Here is a 24,343-nt window from a genome sequence, read left to right on the forward strand (position 1 = left end):
ACGATGACGACGACAACTCGCGGCGTGCCGCGTCGCCCGCCCTCCGTCGATCGGCCCCGATTTACATCTCCCGCTTTATAAACGCGGCACATTAATAATTCCGCGAAGCTAACAGGTTAATCTCCGGCAATAAATGTCATACTCGCGAATGTGTAATTATGCGTGCGTGCGCGTGTAACTAATGACCGCCGATCGGCCGACAGAAGTACTAAACCGCCGATAACGTGTATCGCGCAATAACACGCATTTTCGTTGCGTGTTGGCGTCCGCAATGTGGTCACCTTCAGTCACCAAGAAAGTAAACTTTTTTATCCAAATTTTATTTTAATTTAATATTTTTATTTTAATACTAATCTTTCGTTCCAAACTTATTGTTTATTCTTTCAAGCGTTTCGGTAAACAAATTAAAAAGAAAGAATAAAAATTAAAGTTGCTTTATTGATTAAGCTATTTAGTACGAAAACACAATTTTCATAATTTTGGAATTACTCTGCTTTCGTATTTTGATTCTGACGTTAATTGTAGTAGTTAAAACCAAAGAATTTATTTTGTCGAAGGATTTATATCCATGTTTAAGAATCTGATCCGTGTGATATCTCATGAGCACGTTCCGGATATCTTGTACTCTTGTACAGAAAAGCATTACGCGAGATTGTGAGAAGGCTGCACGAACGAGCCACTAATACAATTACAGGTACCACCGTGAGCGAGGTGTATATCGTAAAGGCGTCTATCTCCCATCGGACCTGGTTTTGTCGATGTCAGGGTAGTTTAGTTGGATCACAGAGACGTTGATGAAAGGATGCTTGTCGGAGACGCGACAGGGCGGGCACGGAGGAGGAGACGGGAAAGGAGAAGGATGAGAGAAGAGAGAGAAGCGAGAAGGGGAGAAAGAGAGAAGTCTATCTCTCTCCCGTGGAAGGAAGCTAGAGTTATACAGCTTGTTATCGATCTTCGGAACATCTCTCGCTTCACCTCGGCGGAATCTGCTCTTGCTCCGTCTTAGGTCTCCTCCTCTTACAATCTGCCCTTTCTATCTCGCCTACTGGATGTCGCTTCTTGCCGATACTGCAGGCTCTTTAACGAATTCGGAATATCTGCTCGTTTGTAAAAATTGGATGATAGATATTATCATAAAAATAGATTTTTGAACTTTTTAGTTCTCGCGTAAATAAGAATTTCTATTTACAAAATTAAAATATAATTTATGGAAGTTCTTTAACATATTAATTAAATTTGCATTCAATAAAAGATCGGTGCTATATTGCTACAAAATAAAATTAATATCTATGTGTTCCGTATATATTACTTCGTACATATTTATCGGATTATGTGACACAATAATATCGACATTTGTTGCAAATTTCACGAAGAATCTTATACAATAAGTTAAATGTCGGGAAGAAAAGACGCGACTTCTAGGACGCGTATCTTTTTCCACTTCTTCCATCTGCAGGAGATCTTGAATACATCTCGTTTCTGAAAGACCTTCGCAGTCGCGACTGCGAGCAGCTCTCTGAAGCCGAAAGAAAATCCACTTATTTCCAGACTGATCTCGGTCGATGTTGTCTCCGGGCGCCACAGGCGACCGCCATTCGGGGAGGACAAATAACGCTGCCCCGTGATTTCACGTTTCGCCTGGCAGCTGCATCGCTTCGTTCCGCTTCGTTCTGCTTTGCGGACTTTATCGAGCGCGCGATATCATCGGTATATCATCCGACCATGTTGCAACTATTAATCCCTCCCCCTCCTCCACATAACATATAGTCGGATATTTCCAATATTATTTTTAAAATACAATATTTAAAATAAAATTTATGGATGATTCCTGTATTATATTTGAAAATGTCCAGTATTAAATTTTGTTTTATTTTGTTTTACGAGTGCTCATCTGGCACACTACGATAAAAAATTATCGTGTTTTTAATTCGGCGATCGCACGGCGAGCAAATGCTATAAATAATATGTCAAAAACTCGCTGGTACTTGTTTTATCTTTGCGTTTGTTGACGCGATTTTTCTCCACTAAAATCCGTCAAAATCGGATTAGACGTGAAATGCGCACGCTCTCTCGAAATTTAATGCTTCTCTCGGCACATCGATAAACGAGGCACGCTCGAGTCTCGGAAGAGACTTCCGCTGTGACGAGTTTTCGGTGCGAGGAGAAATCCCGCTCGTGTACCCGAAAGCAATCTCTCGTTTTAGAGCAACGACCGCGATTGTCGTCGCTCAGAGGGCGGCTAACACCAGACGTGATTTCACGTGACAGCTGTTATAACGACGCGGAGCCAAGAGAGCTCTTCCCCGGCTTCGAGATATCGCCGCAACGCGCGATATCGCTTGAGAAGAGATTAACTCGTCGTTTTACTGCGCGACAGCGCGGCTTTTCCTCCTCGTCCTCCGTGCGGTTCCCCGGGTTTCCTTCGACCGCGACCGCAAATCTCCTGCTTCGGAAAAGAGCCCTTTTATCGTCCGCCGGCTTTCAGGAAGAGGAAACCCGGGTCGGTGACGGCGACGCCCGCGTCTCTTCGCGGCAAGCGAGCGACGGACAAATAATGCTTGGATATGACTTCGGCGAGCAGCTGCCGCGACCGCAATCTCTTTGCGAAACGCGCGATTATTCGTTTACCGTATCGCGGAAGATTCTATTAACTCCATGAGAAGACAATCGCGAGGCGAAACTCGAATGTGAAACTCGAAGATGAATTCATTCGATAGCTATTATCATGTAAGAGAGCCGGAGGAAACATCGTAAGAGATGACACGAAAGATACAGTTGATTCTTTCATTCTTCATGTAACACAATTGCATTCTTTTTCGACGGCACAGTTTCAATAGTAACAGTTATACTACGAGTTTGTTCAAAGTAAAATGGGTATCGACGTGAAACCGAAAGCCTCTTCAAATTATTAGAAGGTAATTTGGTCATTCCGCGCATTCGGCCGGCGTTAAAGTTCAGAAAGGGTAAAAGAAGAAAAATAGAAGAAATCAGCGCTAGTTCGGAGGGACCGGACGGGGGAAAACGAGGCTTGTGTCAGGTTGCCACGAAACGGGTGGAATGAAAAGGCACATGACCGGGGTGAGACGCGCGGATTTATCATCATCCCCCGGTGCTCGCCCATATACGTTTATCTTTCGCGGCAAATGGGAATGACGTCGATGCGCGAGGGGACGACTCAATCAACCAAAATGCCCCCGAGGTTTCTGCCGCGCGGCCGAGAAGGAAGGGAGAAGAGAAACAGAGCGAAACGAGGGGGCACGCCGCGGGTTGGAGAAAGAAACAACGAGACATCTCGTCTCTCGCCCTCGAGACGGGAGAGAAAAAGAGCGAGACGTGTGTCTGACAGATGGAGGAGAAACACGGGTGTCATGTGGCTTTTAGGAACTTCGGTCGCCTTGGAACTTCCGCTGTTTTTATTGTTCTCTTTGTGCGCGCGCCTCTATTTTTTTCCCCCAGGTCGCCGCGCCGCTCGCTCCTTTATTTTCGGTTCTCGATTCACGATCCGAGTCCGCGAAGGGAACCTCGCAGATGCAAACGACGAGGCTCGTTTCGAGGCGATCTTCCACGGACGTTTTCATCCCGGACGGAGGTATCTATTTTTAAACGATACCCCATCGGGAGAGAATTGCCTCCCGAAGAAAGAGTTAATCCGAGCGATGAAAATAAAAGAATCTTTTCTCGTCGTATGAACTCAGCCTCATCCTCCGGCCGGAGTATTACGCATTTAAATTATCTTTTCTCGGTCAATTTTAACGGTCTCGTCGTTTCAAAAGAGCCAATTCTCTTAGATTTCTTTCTTTTTTTAAAGCCTTACAATTAATACTTTCACGACATGAAGAGCCGGACGTTCCAAGAACAACGTTAATGTGAAACTATCCCTTTCACTCGCTCGCAGATCACGTCGCTCGTTCCCCCGAAGCTTTGACATTTGAATCTGGTGCGGCGCCCCGTGGTGCCAATTCGATTTACGCCGATTCGACTCTCCCTATTACGCGAACGCGAAAGTAATTTAACCGTGCACTTTGTGTGGAACACGGGAGTTCCGCGGCCGGGAACACCTGATGCAGAATCATCGTCGAGATCACCTGCAAACGCGCCGCGTTTTCTTGCACGTGCACGGGCGAGATATTTTCAATTAGCGGCGCTGATCGCGCAAGAACGAAGAGGAAAGAAGGGAGACAGATGCGAGTTAGCTCGTCACAGGTTGCCACGAAACTTATTACGCGATGAAACTGCTCGAGGGGCCCCCGGGGGTTAAAACCGCCGTATTTTAGGACCGGTTTTTCCCTCGCTCGTAGCTTTACGCGTTGTTCCGTCAGCGAAGCGATATACAGCTGTATTTCTTCGTTGAACACGCGAGATTCTCGTCGCCTTCTTTCCTCTTCACCTATTTCTTTCGCTCGACACCGAATCACTTTGAGCGTTGCGCTAAGTTGCGGCATGCATAAGTTTTTTTTTTATCAGAAATTGCTGATAAATGAGAGGAATGCACGACTGTTTAGATTTATTATTTCTACAGTAGTATATATAAAATAATGTCACACAACAAATATAAATGAACAAAATCTTAACATCAATTTATGTTATTTGGAATCTATTTTATGGAGATTCGAAAAAAAAACAATTCTTTAAAATTTAACAAATTATACGCAAAATTGCCGTAAAGAACCATATCGAGTCCAATAACAATAACTAAGTGAAAACATAGATATTTTACTTATTTATATAGCAGAGATCCCACAGCAGATTTAGAAATTATAAACGAGCTTGTTGATTTGTTTCAAAGTTGTCAGTATAAAAGGCAATTACGGGGCTCGAAAAATCGCTTCTACCGATCATAACAATGACGACGTCCTTTCTATTGCAGGTGTGCTAGTGGTGAACGTTACGTGGCGGGGTAAAACGTACGTCGGGACCCTGTTGGACTGCACGCGTCACGATTGGGCGCCGCCACGTTTCTGCGATTCGCCGACCAGCGACCTGGATGCCCGCACGCCTAAGGGTCGCGGTAAACGCGGCCGTGCCGCGGCCAACTCCACGCCCGGCAACGACCTGAGCAACTTCACGGAGACGAGGAGTTCCGTGCACAGCAAGCTGCGCAACGGCGGCAAGGGTCGTCGGGGCGCGCAGGGTTCACCAGCGGCCAGCCCGAGTCCGGCGGCATTTGTACCGCCGCGGCCGGATCCGGCGGCGAAGCGGAAGTCTCGCGGGCCCGAGGAGGAGCAGGACAAGAACAAGCGACGGGCACCGCCGCCGACGCCGCCCAGCGGCTCGCCACCCGCTAGTCCAGTGTTGCTCGAGTGTCCCGAGCCGAACTGCAGTAAAAAGTACAAACACATCAACGGGCTCAAGTATCACCAGAGTCACGCACACGGTTCCGCCGACGACGACGATACGAAGGAGGGCATTACAAGTATGTCGGAGAACGACGAGAGCAATATCGAGGCACCGAGCCCTGCTACACCAGTAAAGTCGCCTGCGGACAAGCCCGAGGGAACGCCGGTGAGAGCGGTGAGTCCGCCGGCGGCGGGACTGCCACCGGAAACGCCGCCGCCGCCCCCGCGGGTCCCATCGCCCAGCATAGAACCACCCACGCCTGTGCTCGCGGACAAAAGTATTGTCAAGCCAGGCGTACTCAGGTTCGGCCAGGACGATCTGCCAGCACCCACTTCTACGGCGCCATCGAGGCAACAGCAGCAATCTGTGCAACAGCAACAACAGCAGCAGCAGCAACAGCAGCAGCAACAACAACAAAATCAATCGTCGTTAGGCTCGTCGAACCCGCCCCAGAGTCCCAGTCCGCATCCCAGTCAGTCCCCCAGGCCCGTGCCTTCACCGCATCCAAGCACGAACATCCCCCAACCCCTCAATATACCGCAGCCACCACAGCCGTCTCAGATGCAACAGTCGCATCAATCGCAGAATTCTCTTCTGCAACAAGCGCAGCAGTCGTTGCAACAAGTCGGCCAACCGCCACAACAACAGCTACAGCCTGGCGTTGGCAGCCAGCAACAGCAACTGCAGTCATCGGTTCAACAGCAACTGCCGCCGGCGCATCAGTTGCAAACGGTGCAGCATCCTCTGTCGGCTCAACTGGGCCAGCCCGCGCAGGCTCACGTGGTGCAGCCGTCTGGATTGCAGCAACAGCAACAGGCCAGTCTACAAAGCATAGCCAGTCAGCACGCAGGTTTACAGAATCTTGCGAGCCAGGTGTCGCAACAAGCAGCGGGTTTACAGGCGGCACCGCCACCGTCAAGTCATCCGGGTCAGGGTGTACAATCGCACTTGCAACAGTACCCGACTGCGGTATCGTTACATGCCGCCGCGGCAAAGATGCCGCAGTTCAAAGTAAAACCTACGGCTGCGCTAATGCCGGAACAGGACAAGAGCAAGACAAGCGTGGACGCGCGCGTTTCCAAGCCGCAGGGCTACAAGAAGAAATCGCGAAAATCGCCTGGCGGCAGCCCGCACCCATCGCCCCTCGAGGCGCCGATCGTCGATTCGGCGCGTGACGACGTACAAAGCCCGGCCTACTCGGACATATCGGACGACGCGGCGCCGGTGCTCGAGGCCGAACCGGTGGACAAGTCCAAGCAGAGTCAGGAAAAGGACAACAAGGCCACGGCGCCAGCGCATCTGCCCGCGCACTTCAGTATGTACCCGTACTATGGTCAGTCACCTTATCTGGTGTCCAACGTTTCGGACAGCAAGCCGGTGGTAGACCAGAAGCCGAGCGATCTTACGCCCAAGCAGGAGATGAAACCGCTTAACATACCGCAGATGCCTTCGATGGCGAGCTTACAGAGCGTCGTGTCGGAAAAAGAGAAGAAGGAGCTAAGTCAACCGGTACCGCAGCCGCAGCAGCAGCCGCACTACTATGGCGGTTACGGTGGTTATATGCCGCCAGGCTATGCCTACCAGCCACCGCAGCCAGTCTCGCAACAGCAACAGCAACAACAGAGTCAGCAGTCGCAGGACCAGGAGCCGCATGAGCAAAAGGCCAAGATTAAGCAAGAGCCACAGCCACAGCCGAGTCTGAAAGACAAGCAGCACGAGAACCATCAGATACTGAAGGAGAGCATCGAGATGAAGAGTCAGATGAGTCCGTACCACGTTTACCACAGCTCGCAGAGTCAACGAGCGGCACCGCCGCCACCTCCTCCGGGACCTGTTCAAGACGACAGAAGGTATTACCTGTATCCGAGTGAACAAAGGAGAAAAGAGGAAGCAAATAAACAGAGCCAACAAGCAAAGGCACCACCGCCCAGTCCGAAACATCAGCCGAAGCAGGAAAAACCACAGGATCTCGGAAAGAGCGAAGACTCAAAGAGCAAGCAGGAGGGCGTAAAGCCGACGATGGAAACTCAGGGACCGCCGCCGCCGCCTACCTCGCAGTACGCTTACATTCATCCCAGTTACATGCAGCCACAACACTACGGTGCGCTGCCATTCGATCCGGGTCACCCGGTCTACCGCGGCCTCAGCCCCATGCTGGTACCCGGTCCGTATTCGAGTAACCCCTATCTCCACCAGCTACCTAGGTATCACGCGCCGGAGGACCTCAGTCGGCCACCCGGCGGCAAAGCGCTGGACTTGCTCCAACATCACGCCAATCAGTATTACTCGGCGCACAAGATACACGAGCTCCAGGAGCGCGCGCTCAAGTCACCGACGCCCAAGACATCCGCGGCGTCCGCCAGCCCGTCTTCGGCGGGCCCGACCCCTGCCCGGCCCCCTAGCGGCCCGCCTACGTCGGTTGCGGGCCCGGGCCCACCGCCGGGCCAGGGTCAGCAGCCGTCCGGCAAGCAGCAGGGTCAACCGGGTAGCCAGCAGCAGCAGCAAGGCGCGGTGGATGCCAGCGGCGGCAACCTCGGCAAGGACAACAGATCGCCGCCTCCACAGCGACACGTGCACACGCATCATCACACTCACGTGGGCCTAGGGTATCCCCTGTTGACGGGGCAGTATCCCGCCCCCTACGGAGGTAAGCCTCTCGTCAGACCCTGACAGTAAGGCGACCCGCGGGACCCAGTGAAGCGAGAACCAGAGAGAACGAGAGAGAAGCATGAGCGTAATGTCGTGAGAACGAACGCATACGTGCATTAGGACCGTTTTCGTTGCGTGTCGTGGGCGTGCCGCGTTCTCTGGTGAACTCTAAGGACGGATGACGACGATGCGAGTCGAAAGCGTGATGAGAGGTGTCGAGCGTTCGAGCGTTTGCGATAGACCGCGTTTTGCGAACGACGAAGCTGAACTTTCAGGATCATGCGCTTAGACTCGAAGGTGCGGTGCGTTTGCGATAATGCGGTAGATCGCTGAGACATGAACTCGGTAATTCGTAGGTTTTTTATTAAATCTTGAATTCTTCGAAATGACACCGTGAACGAAATTAACAGCCGGCCTCTAAAAACATTTTAAGTGTACGACGCGATACGAATTGTAAGTGCGTTTTAAATATATGCGTTTGCACGCTGACATATGTTTTCGGCGCGAGGTCGAATTGGACAGTACAAAAACGACTTCGACGACGAGTAAGAAACGGCGAACAGCCAATTTTAGTTTCGAGATGAATCCGGACAAATGTCCGACAAAAACGGGTAAAACTCGGCCAGGTATTATTTAGAGCCTGAGTGTCTAAACCGTACACCATATTGGTGCATAAAAAATTGAGAAGAAAGAAAAAGGAAAGAAAATTACTTGTGGATCTTGATGTGCAACAAGGAACTCGCGTGGCAGGAGCCCTCTCCGTTCGAGAGTCGATCCACGCGCAGAGTCTCCGCCGAGGTACTATTTTATTACCAGACCAATAAGAGACGCGCTTCTTCTTTTGTACAAAGGCAAAAATATTAAAATGTGTGAATATCGATTGAACCTCTTCTATATGGGTCCCGCGTTGAAGACCCGAACGACAATTGTAATTAATTTATCTTCGATTGTACATTCTGCGGGCGCGGTTCGCTCGCGCTATAGCGTTGCATTTTTTTGATCATATATATATATATATCGGTCGCGGAGTTCGTGCACGTTCTCTCTCCAGTACGGATTTAAAATATCAATTTACCGTGAAAATTCATTCTTCAGTTTTAGTATTAAACACTTTAAATTGAGAACTTATGATGTAAAGCTTGATTTAAACGTAAGAGAAGATTTTCTGTTTGAATGGCATTTGCCATTTCATTCATTAAAATTTTTCAGTCTTTTAAATTGACTTGCAATCCAGAAAAATACTTTCGAGATATTCTGTTCAGCGTCGCCAATGTCCGTAGTTGAGAGAAAGCGTACGACATCCGAAACATTCTGTATATCTATACATATACGTATGTAACGAGTCTCGTAGCGACGAATTGAATATTTTGGAAATATTGAAGTATAACTGCGGCCGTGTGTAGATTAGCCATGTAAGCTGTGTACCGCAAGTAGGGCGCAAGTAAGGATTAGACGTATAGTTCAGACTGTGATAATTATTTATCGTGCTTCTTTCCGGAACGGAAGAAAAGTTAACAGGATTTTATGGGCGAGATCACCCGGCTGCGGGTGATAGGCACTCGCATATAATAGTAACGATGACGCTAACGACCTCATCGAGCTTGATATGGATATCGATGCCAGCGCTAATGTTGATATTGATGGTATGCGCGAGGAATACAGTCTCTATTGGAACGTATAAATTAAAAGGTCTAGATGCCAAAAAGAATGTTATAGCTTAAAGAAAGTGTTATTTTTAACGAAATCCATGCTTCTCATCGTTAAAAATTGTTAAATATTCAACGATAATGATAACTTTATTTGCAAACTTGAAAAAGAATTTAGTAATTTTATGTCCTAAAGTCGCGAATATTGATACGTATAATGTTATTGATACTCGGCATAGAAAAAAAAAGATTATTTTCAAGTTTACCCCGTAAATCTTAAAATTTTGGCATTTAGACTCTTTAATTTGCAACGTCCTATCTTCTTATGAGCGCGATACGTATTCGCGTTCGCATCCATGTATGTATCCTTCGTTAGACCTCGGTAGTCTTCCACGAAAGCTTCTTTTGCAGTAAAATAGTCGTCAGGACCTTATAGTTTTGATTTTTGCGTTTAGTCGCGAGTGGAGTATGGTTTTTGTTACGAGAACGTCGTTTGCGATTTGTAAAAATATCCTCTTCTTTTATTATCTATTGAAAGCAGATTTCTCAGATTCCAAAGTGTCTTTGATATTGATAACTTTCAATGTTAACGAACTATGTGCTTTTGGAGAGTGATATTTCCCCTTATTTTTCTTCTCGCCTATTTTTTTCTTTTCTTTTACATCTCGAGGATCAAAGTACAAAGACACGTTTATTGAAAATAACAGAAATACGATACAATGTTCTCAATATCTTGGAATCAAAACGCGTAATCCGGTTTTTCGAAAGAAATAGAAACAAGATATAAATTTAGATTTTTTTTAGTTTTTTTTTTAAACGTTCAGTTTTGCATTGTCAGATTTTATTTCATTGTTATTGTTACTATTACGACGCCTCACGTTGACGACGTTTTCGTACGCAAAAAGCGGTCGCCAATCAGCGAACTTAATCGACCAAGTGGTACGCTTATGGAGCCAACACTGCCAGGACTTTCGCGTGAACGAGGGAAGTCCGCAATCACGCGACTAGGGAATGCATTGTAGGCGCGAGATCATTGAGACAAAAGCAAGAGCGAGAGAGATAGAAAAAAAAAACGATCGCTTAGGTACACGCCAATTTGTATGCTTTCCCACCACTTCTCACACACACACATATCCGTCGTCATTTTCCTTCGAGTAGTGATGGAAGTAGCTCTATGTTTATACATCTCGAAATATACGGGTTTTTTCCTCGAGGTCGGGAGGACACGATGCGTTTCCTGGAGGATTGCACTCGTTAACGATCGTCTCGAAAATCCAGGCTCGAAAAGAACTACTTGTCAGTGTGCGATTTTCACAGCCATGATAGATACACTTTCTGCTGCGTCTTACCGTAATTCGTCAGATAAGAAACTTAACAATCAATTGTCGTCAAGATTTAGGGGCATTAATAGCGACATCGAGCAGTTTACATATAACAGTTAAAGATTGAATCGTGTAATATTATAATTGAGTAATACAGTGAAAATGTTTTAGTTAATACAAAGAGAAAGTTCCATTTTCATCTGGAAATGATACTTTCTCTTTAATCACACATCATACTTTATCATCTTTTATTCTATTATTATTTTAATGTCTTGAGTTCGTACGTCTCAAGTTGTTTCATATTATGATATCACAAACGATCGGTAATCAATGCTCCTCAATTATTCTTGGACTTACCATGCCCACTGAATAGCCGTTTAATCGCTGACGCTTCCTCGTTTTCTCACATAGAAGTAGTGTCAGGTGTTTCATTCTTCGACCAAATCTTCAATCTCTTCGCGATTCGCAGTAAATGCAACACGATCTCGTATTGCGTAGATACAAATCAATCGCACTGATGGGGAAAGCTGTTTTCTCAGCTGATGGAGAATCTTGGTTTCTTCCCTCTTGGTCTCAGAATACGCTTCGAGTTAGATCTCGTTTTCGGGTGCCGCGGGTCGCCATCATTCGAACAGCAAAGCAACAGCAACAGCTGGAAAGCAAACGCGCGCGTTTAGTAGGTGCTCCAGAGTAATCGTGACGAAACATTAATGGCCTGCTGTCTCTCTGTGTGTGTTGCAGCGGCAGTGCTGGCGAGTCAGCAGGCCGCCGCGGTAGCCGCCTCGGTGATCTCGCCATTCCCGCCCAAGTGACCCGCGGCCCCCGCCCCCGTCCTGCCCGGCGGAACCGCCGGGGGCAGCTCCGCCACACAGGCCCACCACACGCATCCGGCGGCGGCGAGCGGCGCGCCCGGTGCGGGACACCCGCACGGCACCGCCGCCGGCGGCGGCAGGCAGCCGTAGGAGGCATGGACACGAGCGAACGAGCGGTGTAGCCGACACTGAGCAGGGGTGCCGCGTGTATTTTTCATGCTACGTTGTACGGCTGGATTAGGACCAAGGTGTAACCAGTAAAGAGAGGCTGACGACGGCCGGATTAGGACCAAGATGTAGCTGGTAAAGAGGCCGAGGTGTTCTTTACCTGCTCTGTGCCGCCCGTTCTCTCGATGTCAGTCGAAGTTGGGAATCTGGGAGAGCTAGTTGAAACGTTAGGACCACGATGCGACCAAGATGACGGGTGACGGTGTTCTTTTCAACAACGGCCCAAACTACTTGGGATTGAAGACTAGATGGGACCGAAGACTGGCTGAAATATTAGAACCATGGGGGTGGTGGCCAAGTAAAAGAATGGTAGTGTTCCATGTGGTGTGTTATTCACTTGCTCGATAACGCTAACCGGAACTTTAGAGCGATGAGATGCGGGGTGCTCTATGCGGTTTATTCGTGCCCTTGCGAACTGGATTGAACTAGGAATTCTAGATACACGAATAGTAAATCATGAATACTGACGCTATTATAGGTTTGAATGAAATCAAGGAGACTGGTGGATCACGGAAGATCTACGACTTTCCAAATCAGGCGTAAACGTGGAAAGTACTATATACCGAAAGCGTTATAACGAATAAAACGCGGTGATTGTCCATTTTTAGCGTGACAAGCGTTGCAACTCGCGGTTCCGTCAAATCCGGGGGGAGAGGGAGGCAGTCCCTTATCAATCCCACGCGCACATAACAATTTCCCATGCTCGGCGACAATAGTGACGCATGGCTTTTGAATTTAAATCGCACACGTGCGAGGATCGAGGAAACGCTTATTGATCAACCGCCACGAGTGATTTTCCATTAGTAAACATGGCCTCGCGATACAGTACGGCGAGTTCTGGCGAAATTGGAGGCCTCGATAAACTCGGAAAACCGATGAATTAGTCCATTAGATATACCGAACATTGTATTTCAGATAATAGGGAGAACGAAAGGGCAAATCTCGCGTTAAGGGCGCACGCTAGCAAGCGCTAGTTATTAGTCATGTAATATTACATTTAAAAATATCAGGCCACTCATAGAAAAGACTTAAATAATATCTTTTTGAAATCTTATTGAAATATTTCAAAATGGCTTAACCATCACATCCTTTACTCACAACCTTTAATTTTCTAATAAACCTCATAAAATCGAGACATGAGGGGTGAGAGATCGAACCCGGTATCCATTAATTGTAAATCAACATGGAGCCACACGTTACCCCTAGAAAGTACTATATGAATTTAGAGGGTGAGGAAAGTAAGAGACTGAACTCGATCCGACACACAAATACGTTGTCCATTCTCGGACAGAGCTGTTGATGATTAATCTGTTGAACTGATCGCGGTAGGCTCGACGAGACGATCGTGAGGGAGCAATCCTCCGGCTGTATCGAATTATTGGACCGATGCTCGCGCGACAAGAGGACGATTTTCCTCCTTACGCATCCCCCGAGTATCGTGAGGCACCTCCCACGGTATGTCCATTGCGGATCCACGATCTTCGTGCAGACGAAACCAGCTTGCTGGATATCCTTCTTCGTGTACATAGTGTATATCTAAGGAACACGCGCCGCATAATGTACAGACGCCTTCGGCTAGTGTAAGAATAAGCGACTGGGAGCTCGATCTTAGCTCGTAGATAACCTTCTGACAGATTTTGAGGGGTACGAGTTACCTCGTGAGATGTCCTCGAGCAGGATCGAGTGAGAGATTGCCTCGTTTCGGTGTGGACTGGGCTCGCTCAGTCCCAAAGTCTCGTTGATTCCTCGCTGACGTCTGCTGACCCTGGTAACGCTCGGTTTCTCTTTTCTTTCTAGCGTTCGGATCTAAAAAGATCTTGCCCAGGTAGGACCGTAGCTCGGAATGAGACGGAGAATTGCAGATCTGGGAAGTATTGACTGAGAGGTAGCGACATTCGGTAGTCGGGATTCGAAGTTAGGACAAGCCAAGAGAGGTCCAGTCCATCCTACCGAGACGAGGCGTGGGAGATACGCGACGACTCGGTTGCGAGGAAACAGGCGTCTCGTTAGACTGAAGCACGCGAGGACGGACGGCACCGTCGACGTTCTCGCGTCCGCGGGGCCGCGCTGGCAAAAAATTACGGGGAGCGTGGATTTAATGCGTGCCGGGTGCGAGCGCGGCTCCGCCCCCGACTCTCAGACTCGAGCGTGTATGTCGAGATGGAATTTTTATCGAGCATAGAGAAGCTTAAGAGCGAGCGAGCGAACGCATGTAGACGTGTGCGTGTGCATATATATGTAAGAGAGAGAGAGAGAGAGAGAGAAAGAGGTAAAAAAAATATGTAACGATTATATATAGGGTATACAAGAGAGATGTAAGAGAGCGAATCACGTGCGTCGACTGCCTTGTACAAGCATAATGAATGCATGCATGTGTGGATGCGGGTGCGTGCGTATAGATTCCGTATCGATGTATTTTATTGTAAAGAAATAAGACAAAGAATTTAGGTGCGCAGACTTCGATTTTTGTAGAGAAATTGTATAACTTGCTGATAACTTATCTCTTAGGGAAATGAAGAATTCATGATTGTGTGTTGACCGATCGCAAAATGCCGATAACGCGACCAGAGCGAACTCGTCCTCGAGGCATGAACGATTTATAAAGACGAGTCGTGAGAGGACGACAAAAGAAGAAAAGAAAAACGAGGCGACACGTAATGCGTTGATTCTAAATAATTAAGTGGCGTTAAGTGACTGTAAATTCGATGCTAGAACGCTATTTGTTTACTAAGGTAATGGTAGCCAGTGATGCGCGATAAAGCTAGGGGGAGAAAAAGGGGGAACGGAGGGTCGGAGGAGGGGTGCAGAGGGGCGAGATCCAGAGAGTGGGTAAATAGGAGGAGCGAGGCGTATAATTACGTATGCATATGCAACTATATATATATATGTATCTATAAACTACATAATGTTTGTTCAGTAACTACTATCGTCATCCATTTTATATATATTATGCGATTATTGATTATTAATTATATTATTTTATTACTATCGTCAGTGTGACGTAAGGTAGAGAGAGAGAGAGAGAGACAGAGAGAGAGAGAGAGAGAGAGGAGAGAGAGATAAATGGAAGAAAAAAAGAAGAGGAGCGGTGCGAGAAATTTTATCGGGCAGCGTTTCGCAAATGCCAAATCAAAAGATACGGCGGCCGATGATGCGTTTCATATAGCAGGGGAAAAAAAAAGAACATATTTAATAAAACGAAGGAATGGAAGAGGGACGGGACAAAACGCAATGCATCCATTTTTGCCGAACCTAAGCGAAACCGCGATAGAGAAGCGCGCGCGCGCACTTATGAGAGGGTGTACGTATACATGCTTTGTGTATGTGTGTATGCGTGTTCCATGTGTTGGTGCATGTGTGTATGTTTGTGCGTACATGTGAATGAGTGAGAGAAATAAAAAGTGATCCGCCTCAGTTTTAGTGGGGCGCCGAGCGGACGAAGGGATGGGCTTTAAAAGAAATAAATGCTGGTGCTGCTCTGTGATTTTTGTAAAAAAAAAAAACATAATAAAAAGAGAGAACGGACTCGAAAGAAGGAAAGAGATAGCAAGAGAGTACACGAAACGATCGAGGGACCCGATATTCTGGGATCTCCATGAGCATAAAAAAAAAACAAAAAAAATTGCGAAAAAAGAATGGAAAGCAACACGCAGAGATAGCTTGAGTACCTGGACCCTGCCCTGGCCCGCGTCTGCCTCCGCAAGTGGAGGTGCAAAGGAAAGGAAAGAGAGAGAGAGAGAGAGAGAGAGAGAGAGAGAGAGAGTGAGAGAGAGAGAAAGAGAGAAAGGTAAGAAATGAAGAATGTGAGAGTGAACCAAAAGTGCGCCGCGTCGCTTTACTCAATTGTACAGGCTGTAAAATGTATTCGCTTTCAGTAAGCAAGGAAAAAAAAAGAATTTTAATATAGATCGTTAATCGCTAATTAGGGGATATACGTAGAGGGAGAAAGATATAAGGTGAGAAGGATGGTGAGAGTCGTCTCTCGTAAGCTCGAAGAGCTTTATTGCACCTACACGCGAATCGCACATTACCGGAAGACGGGTTACAGCTTTGTGGTTCATGTGGATGGTTCTCGCCCCCCTCGCACCCCTCCTACCGGCCCCGTTCGCCCTGCGGGAATGGAAAACCCCCTGGGACGCGCAACTCGCCCAAGTGTAATAGGGAGCGCATGTAATTAGCAATTGGAGACAACCTCCGTGTCCGAGGATACGACACACTGTAGCAAAGTACTACGCATATTTGCCAGGACGTTGCATAATCGATCGTGAGAGTATCGTGAGAGAAAGAAGAGAGTGAAAGAGAGAGAGAGAGAGAGAGAGAGAGAGAGAGAGAGAGAGAGAGAGAGAAAGAAAGCGAGAAAGTAAGAGACGGAGAAAAAGAGTTAACGGAAAAACTGTATGAGACAAAAGGGTGAATAGGTGCGCGTATGTATGTATGCACGTATGAATGAAGTATGAGAGAGGATAGAAGCGAATGGTAAACGATGCGCTAAGAGAACTGAGACATATAACATAATAAACAAGGACCCTTATTCTCGTCTCCTTTTTTTAGAATGATAAAAATAGTGAGTCGTTACGCTTTATATATTATACATCTCGAGTATATGAATATACGAGTAAACATAACGTACAGAGAAGCAGGTACAGAAGAAGATAAAAAAAAACATGCAGGCATCTTGTCGTTAAATTGTAAGATATTGTGTTCAAACTCCAGAATGTACTCTGATCCCCCTTCCTCAGACTACTATATATTAAATATATTGTGCACTATGCTCCAACTTGTCCATACAAATAAATATATTCAAAAATCTCAAACATCTTTGCCTTTATTTTTTCTTTCGCTGCGTCTTCATTTTTCAGATTATGAGAGACGAAGTTGAGAAATCATGCGGTTTGTCGCTATTAGATTCAGAGGACGAGGCTATTGAAATTGACGACGTCAAAGTATATTAATGGATAAAATAAAAAGCATCCTACAAATTACATACATGAAGTATCGATGGCTTCCATGAATGTGTCGGACTAATTTTAATCTCTCTCTCACCTGACGATATTCCATTACTTTTATTTCGTTACATCCGACAGAAATAAAAAAATCGGTAAAGTAATGAAATTAGTAGTTTATATAAGTGTGATAAAATTCTGATTTTTTGAGGTATCTGTAAAAGTTCTAATAAAGAGAAGAGAGAAGTAGTAGACCGGGAAATAAAGACAAAAAGAAAAAACTGAACATATTTATTTATTAATCTACTTTTATATTGCTGATTATATTCCTTTAAAGTAAGACTTTGTTGACTTTTTAATTTGAATTTTTATTGACGTCAGTAAATATCTGTAATTATTAACAGTGAGCCGGTAACATATTGATTGATAGTATTTTGTGAAGCTAGACTTGGCGGTACTGCTAAATGCGACAATGCCGGCAGTGGCGAAGGTAAACAAGGGTGATTGAGGTTATGCTACGAGTTTCATGCTTTCATTGGTGGATATCACTTTTTATGCTTTATTTACAATTAAAATATGTGGGATATTTGTGTGTTATCCGTTAATATCTTATGTCACCCTCGCGTAATTTTTTCTGTCCAGTGATAAAGCGGATTGCGTTGGTTTTTAATCTCGTCTTTATCTACATAAGCGTGAAACATGGAAGAGATTGATTATAAATTGAGATCAAAGAATCCTATTTTGATATCACATGTAAGTATGGCAAGAGAACAATTAATCACCTATCTGCATTTGTCCTGCGACTGTGTATGGTTACTCAATTTCTTTTGCTTTTCTACAGGCGACATCCAAACTGATTGAGATAATCAAAAAGAAATTGGAAACGGAAGAAAAGAATATTTCAAACGTAAATAATCTTCCTATCTCGATAATCATTTTAGTATTTTTCCTTGGTGTTTGTATTGTTTTCATATATACGTTTCTTTTTTATAGATATCAGAATTTAAATTACTCTCGTCTAAATGCAACAGTGAGGATTCTATAGTTAGCACATCTGCGTGCCAAGCATTGGTTATACTTGGCGAGACTGGATTATGGGACATCAAGTGTGCATTAGCAACATTTATGGCATGCTTATCTTCTTCAAAGTATGTGCATACGTATTAAACGAATACCAGTGAAATAAGTAAGTTTTATTTAACATTATTGCAAATTTTAGAAATTATCAGGCAGTCACTGTGGCAGTAAGTCGATTGTTGATATTAGATTGGAAGTCGCACGATAAATGCATTAAATACACTCTCGAAGTCCCTACTCAGCATCCATTTATCACGATCCTGATTCAGGAAAAGCTCAGCTGGAGGTCCGTACTGAATCAAATGAAGTTCATCATGCATCATCACGACAAACAGTACGCTATTATCATAAGAATGATATTGCATGCACTTATAGGAATATATTACATTATTTGCCTTTGCCTTTATAAATTGGAGTTTTCTCAGTTTCAAATTGAAATAGAAGCATATTAAAAGCATTTATTAAATTTACTGATTTATCCGAATTTCAGAGTTATGGAGCAGAGTGTGGAGCTACTGCGACCAGTATTCGTGCACGTACTGTGCAATCCTTCCATAGATTCGTATGAGAGTTGCAAACGGGAGGCATGGGAGCTTGTAATTAAATCTAGCAACACTACAAATTTACGAACAGAGATCTTACTCTGGCTGTGCACTAATCGAGCGGACACTTGCATTGATGCAAATTGCCGAGTTCTGGAGCTCGCGGATATGACGTTGTCGAAAAGAGATAAGGAGTTGTGTACCGCGTTAGTACCTTTAATCGCATCTTTGACGATACAGCTTTTGGAACACGGTCATGAACCTGTACAAAATTTTTGCACGATATTGGATCTCTTCGAATGCTGTTACAATTACATAGGAAATATTATGATAGTTTTGATGGCAGAAATAATTTTGATATGTCCTGCAGCTTATTTACCTGACGCCCTTCAAATATGTAAGTATATTTATAAAATATGTAAATTCCGATATAATACAGTGATGTTACCTAAAAAAATTGTAAGATTAATTTTGATCAATTTGTGTGACACAATAGGTACAGTTATCGTGGACAGAATGCCGTGCCACGTTATATTATTAAACACGTTAGCTGCAGCCTTGATAAAGTGGTTGGCCTATCCATCGTTATTGTGCTCTGATGCGTTAGTGACAGCGAAAAAATTATTAATTAAGATAATGTCCCAAAAGGAAACAGACAGTGGTAACGGTACTATTTCAAATAAGATGCTGTTCATATTCAGCTATAGCAATGGATACATCCAATTTTATATGGAACTCATCCGCAGTCTATATTCTGTGGAAGCTGACACTCTGTCATGGCTGGAGAACTTGTCTCTCGCGCCAATAGATCTGAGATACATGTGTAAACTGGTCCTGTGCGGGATCTTCCTGCGTAGCGACGAACCTCTCGTTGTGCAGAAAGTCTGCCATATTCTCGTGCAAATAGCGACGGAGATCAACTTCTTCGCGTCGCACGCGCTGTCCCTGTTGCTGCATAAATTAACTAGAACTCATGATAGCTACATGCTGAAATATCTGTTGCTGACTGTGCCGGAGTTTGCCATGACTAAGGAAAATCTACCGATCGTTATCCACACATTGGATACGCTACTGAACAGCGGCAAGTCGCTGAAATATTTTGCAATCCAGCTTTATTTGAAGGCGTTGGAGAAGGAGCCGCGCTGTTATCGCTTCATATCCACCGCGCTGATGGACACCATGGAGAAAGATCACAGTTGGCGCTCGAACGTGGCATGCGCTCGGGCGATAAAGTACATTTGCGACAACCGGCCCGCGCACGGTGAGGAACTTGTGCCGTTGCTGTCGCAAATCCTGAATCGATGCGTTGATCTGAACAGCGGTGCGGCCAGTGCGCTCGCGCTCGACAGCATCTCGGCCCTATGCAAGTCCACAGTGATAGGTACCTTGCATATTGTATCTTTGAATACTGAACTTTTTTTTTTTTAAAGACGTCATGACAGTTTTTTTGGCCACTCTTGTGTGTTTTCTATGATATTCTGTAAAAGAATATCACTTAGTCTTATCACTTTTAATGATTAACACTTGATGATTTTACTTGACAGGCATTTATTCTACGTGGCAAGTGTTAGCACCGAAGATGCGCAAGGAGAAGCGTACGATAGTCCTGGAAAGTCTGTGCGATCTTTTTGCCAATATTCCCTCGTACTTGTTTCGTACGAGTGAGGACCATGACAGACTCATCGTCGACGTCGTGTCTCTTTTGTGGGGTTACACGGTCGGCGATGACATGAGGGTCGCGAGAGCGGCGTTCAAGGCATTAAGGTCTTACCAGATAGAACGAATTCCTCTGAGTGCTTTGCCTTCAGAGTTCCTACCGGACATTGGTGTACAGCGCGCATCCGGAAAGACAGATAATAAAGATAACGAGCCCGCGGACCTGCCGCAATACATACCGGGCACTTGTTGGATCCAGATGCTGAAGAATGTGAACAGAAGTGCCCTATCGGCGGCCGGAGATCTTCTAATTTTCTATATTGGGGACGAATTGAGTGGCTTCAGATCGCGAATATATACTTGGCCACAAGGGGAACCGCAAAACTTTAAGTATCTGCCAGAGAAAAGCGTGATAAGGGCCGTCGGCGAGTATTTGAGACGAAGCGACAAGGCGGATCGGAATAATCACATAATCATAGTCGAGTGTTTGCGTATATTCGCTCATAAGCACAAGAAGCCGTTGCCAAACATAAAGTGGGACTTCTTGAAGGAAACCATGCAGATATCGGAGGCAGCTAAAGAGTATAGCTTGTGTATCGCGAGTCGTCATTGTCAAATCTCGGCGTCGGCGAAATTGTTGACGGAAAGTTTCTTATCTATGTATGCGACCGTATCAGAAATCGATCGATTATTGCTGGACGAGAAACACTTGGTGCTCTACTCGAATTTGGAACACCTGTGCCACGCTATTTCGCCAAATAACTTAAAACAATTTCTCGAAACTTCTCTCTTTTATATCATTAACAAAATCTTGTTGAATGACAAAAAGTATATTCATCTATTTAATTACATCATGTCTTCTTATGTCACCGCTTTCAAAAGCAACGATATACAAATGGGAAATCGCACGTTGCTGACTACGCTTTTGGACGAGATATCGGGAAAAATCGACTTAACGTCCAAACATTTCGAGAAATATTTTGCGGCTGTGATGGAATTGTTAATCAGGGATGTCGAAAGAATGACAGCGCCTGGCACTTGGTGGGAAGTAACCCGAGAAAGACTGAAAACCGCTATCGCTATTAGAGTCCAGACAGCCTTCAAGGGAAATATCAGCGAGCCATTCGCCTGGCTGAATGAACTTGTCAACGTAACCAAGTCTAATCCTGAGTAGGTATTAATAGTAATTATAAATCTAATGCTTGGCCTAATTGCCTAATAAATTTTTTGTTTTTATAGGATGCAAAAATATTTATTAGAAAATATACAAAAAGTGCAGGCTGACTTGAGATCGGAGAAATTCTGCGATCTTGAAATACAAAAAGATTGGATTTTAGATTTTATAAGGCACATCGATGCGCTTATGGTGGGAACTCCAGATGAAAAAAACAATATAACATTTTACTGTGATATTTTATTTGTCTTGGTTATCTGCTTGTCCGGCATGGACTGTTTCCTGCCGAATAAAGAATTGCTAATTACTTCGCAAGACATTAGGATAAGACTGTTTCCACAGGCGATCTCTATGCTTGTTGATCGACAAATGTGGAAATCCATAATACGCCAGGTATGTGTAAATTTGTCTTTCGTCGCCTACAGATTTTTTACACATTACAAAGACTTATTGTTAGTCTCTTGATATTCAACAATTAAAAAAAAAACATTACATTTACAATTGCGGTGGAATTTTTCGTCGCGAAACGAGCGCAATATATGCCTATTATACATAAATATACATTAAATCGTATTGGTTACTTTTTAGATTATGAAATGGCTGAATCACATGAGGAGCAGTTCCGTACCTGATGTATATATACTTGCATTTCAAAGCGCATTGATTTTATTAAGGCATGAAGACGACTATAACTCAGAATGGAAAAATTATTTGTCAGTCAAAACTCGTTTTCAATAACTAATGAAATATAACAAATGATTACATAGGATATATTTTTATACAAAAAAGGAAGTTTTTTACGTTGAACTGATTTACTTATTTGTATTACTCAGACTTGAATTTCACTAACGATATCAAATCTTATAATTGTAATGAACATCTGTAAATACACCTGACATCTTTAATGTCTATACCTTATTACTAATAAAGTAATGATTATATCAAGCTTTGATAAGTTTATACATACATTTAGGTCCAGGTATCCTTATTGTATAATTAAATTCAATTCGTTAAATTGTTAAAAATTTCTATGTTTAAACAGTGACGTGTAGAAAAAAGATATGCTAATCCGTTATCATCATTAAAAGATAAACATTTAAAAAAGGGGAAAGAATACCTTTCTATTATCTTTTAATTACTGTAAACCTTTTTCCTGAATTTTATTAGAGATATGTAGATCTATACGCGACTGAGTATATGTAAATTTTAGTATTAAATTTATTTGTGGAGTCAATCGGGAAGAGAATTTACCATTATCGACTTAGCGCTACTATCACCTGAAAAAATTACGTATAACGAGAAACGGACGATTTAAAAAGATTCTGTTCTACCACTAATTCTCTAATTCGGCGACTTCTACACACTGTTACTTCTTATGTACATCAGTACTTGTTGAAATATTTTACAAGCGATGCCGGTGCGAAGAGCGCGAAAATTCTATTTTATAAGGCTGATTTCGTATAAATGTAAATATCATGTAAATATCAAACAAATCACAGAAAGAAACGTACTTGCTCGTTGTATACAAACTATATGTCATTCGACACTGGTACGCAACTTGAATAGAATGGCGAGCTTAAGTGCATTCATTAGTAAAAGTAAAAATGCATATTAATAATTCCTAACTAAATCGGACGTTCTATTTGCGCGTAGTTCAATATAAATTATTTTAGCGTCATATACCTATCTACAATTTCCTCGTCACATATGCTGGATGTGACGGCACTCATAATGCTACACGGACGTCTCGCTGTTGTCTAATGTCATTACCGTTAGAGTGTTGGGTCTCGAACCAGTTAGAATTTGCTCCTCGGGCGGACGCATCCTGGGTTCCAGAATATTTCTCTTTGTCTCCACGCTCTTCTTGATCGGCGTGCGACTAGGGCTGGACTTCCTGCTGCTCGGATATGATTTCAATAAACGTGCCCTGAACAATCGATAAATTATACCTAAGCTAAATAATCCTTTTTTCAGTAACACTTGAGAGACACACTTATAGAGCATTTAAATGTCACGTCGCATCTTCTTGTATGAAAGACTGGTAGACATTTCAAATCGTACTTACGCGTCCATCAACTTCAGGAACAGGCGAGTGTACACTTGATACTCCTCATCGCCGAATTCGGTAGGGTCGTGTCTCGCGTGTTCGTACAAATCACAGAATTGATGAATTAAACGCTGGCCACTTCCATTTAATGGAGTAGCGAGCGTGGTGAGCAAATACGCCCTCAGATTCTCCGAAGGATGTCTCTTCAGACAGTTGTCGTACCTCGTGATCTCCGTCTCTGCAAAGAGACACGACGTGAAACAGGGGCCAACCCAAGAATGATACAACGATAACTTACCCAAGGTTTTAACGTCATCAACCGCCTTTAATCTATAATAATGAGGTGGGGCTTGTCCACCTGGAGTCAAAATGTATCTAGGGTCGCTGATCAGCTGCGGCTCGTATTGTATCCTAGGTATCACTTCTATTCTCCTCTCTATTTCCTTCTTCAAGGACTGAAAAACATTTTCCGCACGTTTAAGCAACAATATAGCAACGATACAGATACCAGTGGGTTAACCTCAAATTTACATGTTTAAACGTAAAACGTACCTTTTTCGCGTCGTGTCCTATGGGAATGTGAGGGCCCCGACGAGATCTCAAAGCGAACCTCATGATCTGCCGTTTCGCGAAGATGAATAGTAACAATATCGTCAAAACGCCCGCCGCTATAAATATCACTATGGTTACACCGGACAATTCCTGTGTCATTCTCGTACGACAATCGAGGCGGCCTGGCCTCCGCGAATAATATTGTCAACGGGCACCAGTCTTTACGGGAGAATCGTACTTATATCGCTTCGAGAAAATAATGCGAACTGTCATTCGAACATTCGAATAAAAAAACCTCCGGTCAGCTGATCGGCGCACGGACCACGGACACGAAACCGCACATGGTTTGCGTCCGTGC

At 44.6% G+C, this 24,343-nt stretch overlaps 3 protein-coding genes across 6 annotated transcripts in view; 2 read left to right on the forward strand and 1 right to left on the reverse strand.

Moving 5' to 3' along the window:
- Positions 1-16,808, forward strand: part of LOC139822574 (uncharacterized) — a 151,986-nt gene extending 135,178 nt beyond the window's left edge. For all 3 annotated transcript variants that reach the window (XM_071794416.1, XM_071794417.1, XM_071794415.1), the window contains exons 4-5: positions 4,868-7,984; positions 11,696-16,808. In XM_071794416.1, coding sequence (XP_071650517.1) covers positions 4,868-7,984; positions 11,696-11,766 — 3,188 coding nt within the window. In that variant the 3' untranslated portion in view covers positions 11,767-16,808. The remainder of the gene's footprint in view (positions 1-4,867; positions 7,985-11,695) is intronic.
- Positions 16,809-17,411: 603 nt separating this feature from the next.
- Positions 17,412-22,331, forward strand: LOC139822575 (focadhesin). 2 transcript variants are annotated; one of them, XM_071794420.1, is made up of 10 exons: positions 17,412-17,475; positions 17,580-17,690; positions 17,779-17,844; positions 17,931-18,085; positions 18,157-18,348; positions 18,505-18,953; positions 19,053-19,937; positions 20,101-21,382; positions 21,452-21,779; positions 21,975-22,331. In XM_071794420.1, exons 2-10 carry the CDS (start codon positions 17,637-17,639, stop codon positions 22,122-22,124), a joined length of 3,561 nt encoding a protein of 1,186 aa, XP_071650521.1. In that variant the 5' UTR covers positions 17,412-17,475; positions 17,580-17,636; the 3' UTR covers positions 22,125-22,331. The 2 variants fall into 2 exon arrangements, with proteins under 2 accessions (XP_071650521.1, XP_071650519.1); XM_071794418.1 differs by having other exon boundaries at positions 17,434-17,690.
- Positions 21,607-24,330, reverse strand: LOC139822576 (protein C1orf43 homolog). The gene is made up of 4 exons (XM_071794421.1): positions 23,986-24,330; positions 23,732-23,888; positions 23,452-23,671; positions 21,607-23,313 (listed from the first exon to the last, which is right to left on the reverse strand). Exons 1-4 carry the CDS (start codon positions 24,142-24,144, stop codon positions 23,121-23,123), a joined length of 729 nt encoding a protein of 242 aa, XP_071650522.1. The 5' UTR covers positions 24,145-24,330; the 3' UTR covers positions 21,607-23,120.
- Between the last annotated feature and the right edge of the window lie 13 nt (positions 24,331-24,343).

The sequence above is a fragment of the Temnothorax longispinosus genome, chromosome 11, assembly GCF_030848805.1.
Source record: "Temnothorax longispinosus isolate EJ_2023e chromosome 11, Tlon_JGU_v1, whole genome shotgun sequence".
In the NCBI taxonomy this organism is placed as follows: Eukaryota; Metazoa; Arthropoda; class Insecta; order Hymenoptera; family Formicidae; genus Temnothorax; species Temnothorax longispinosus.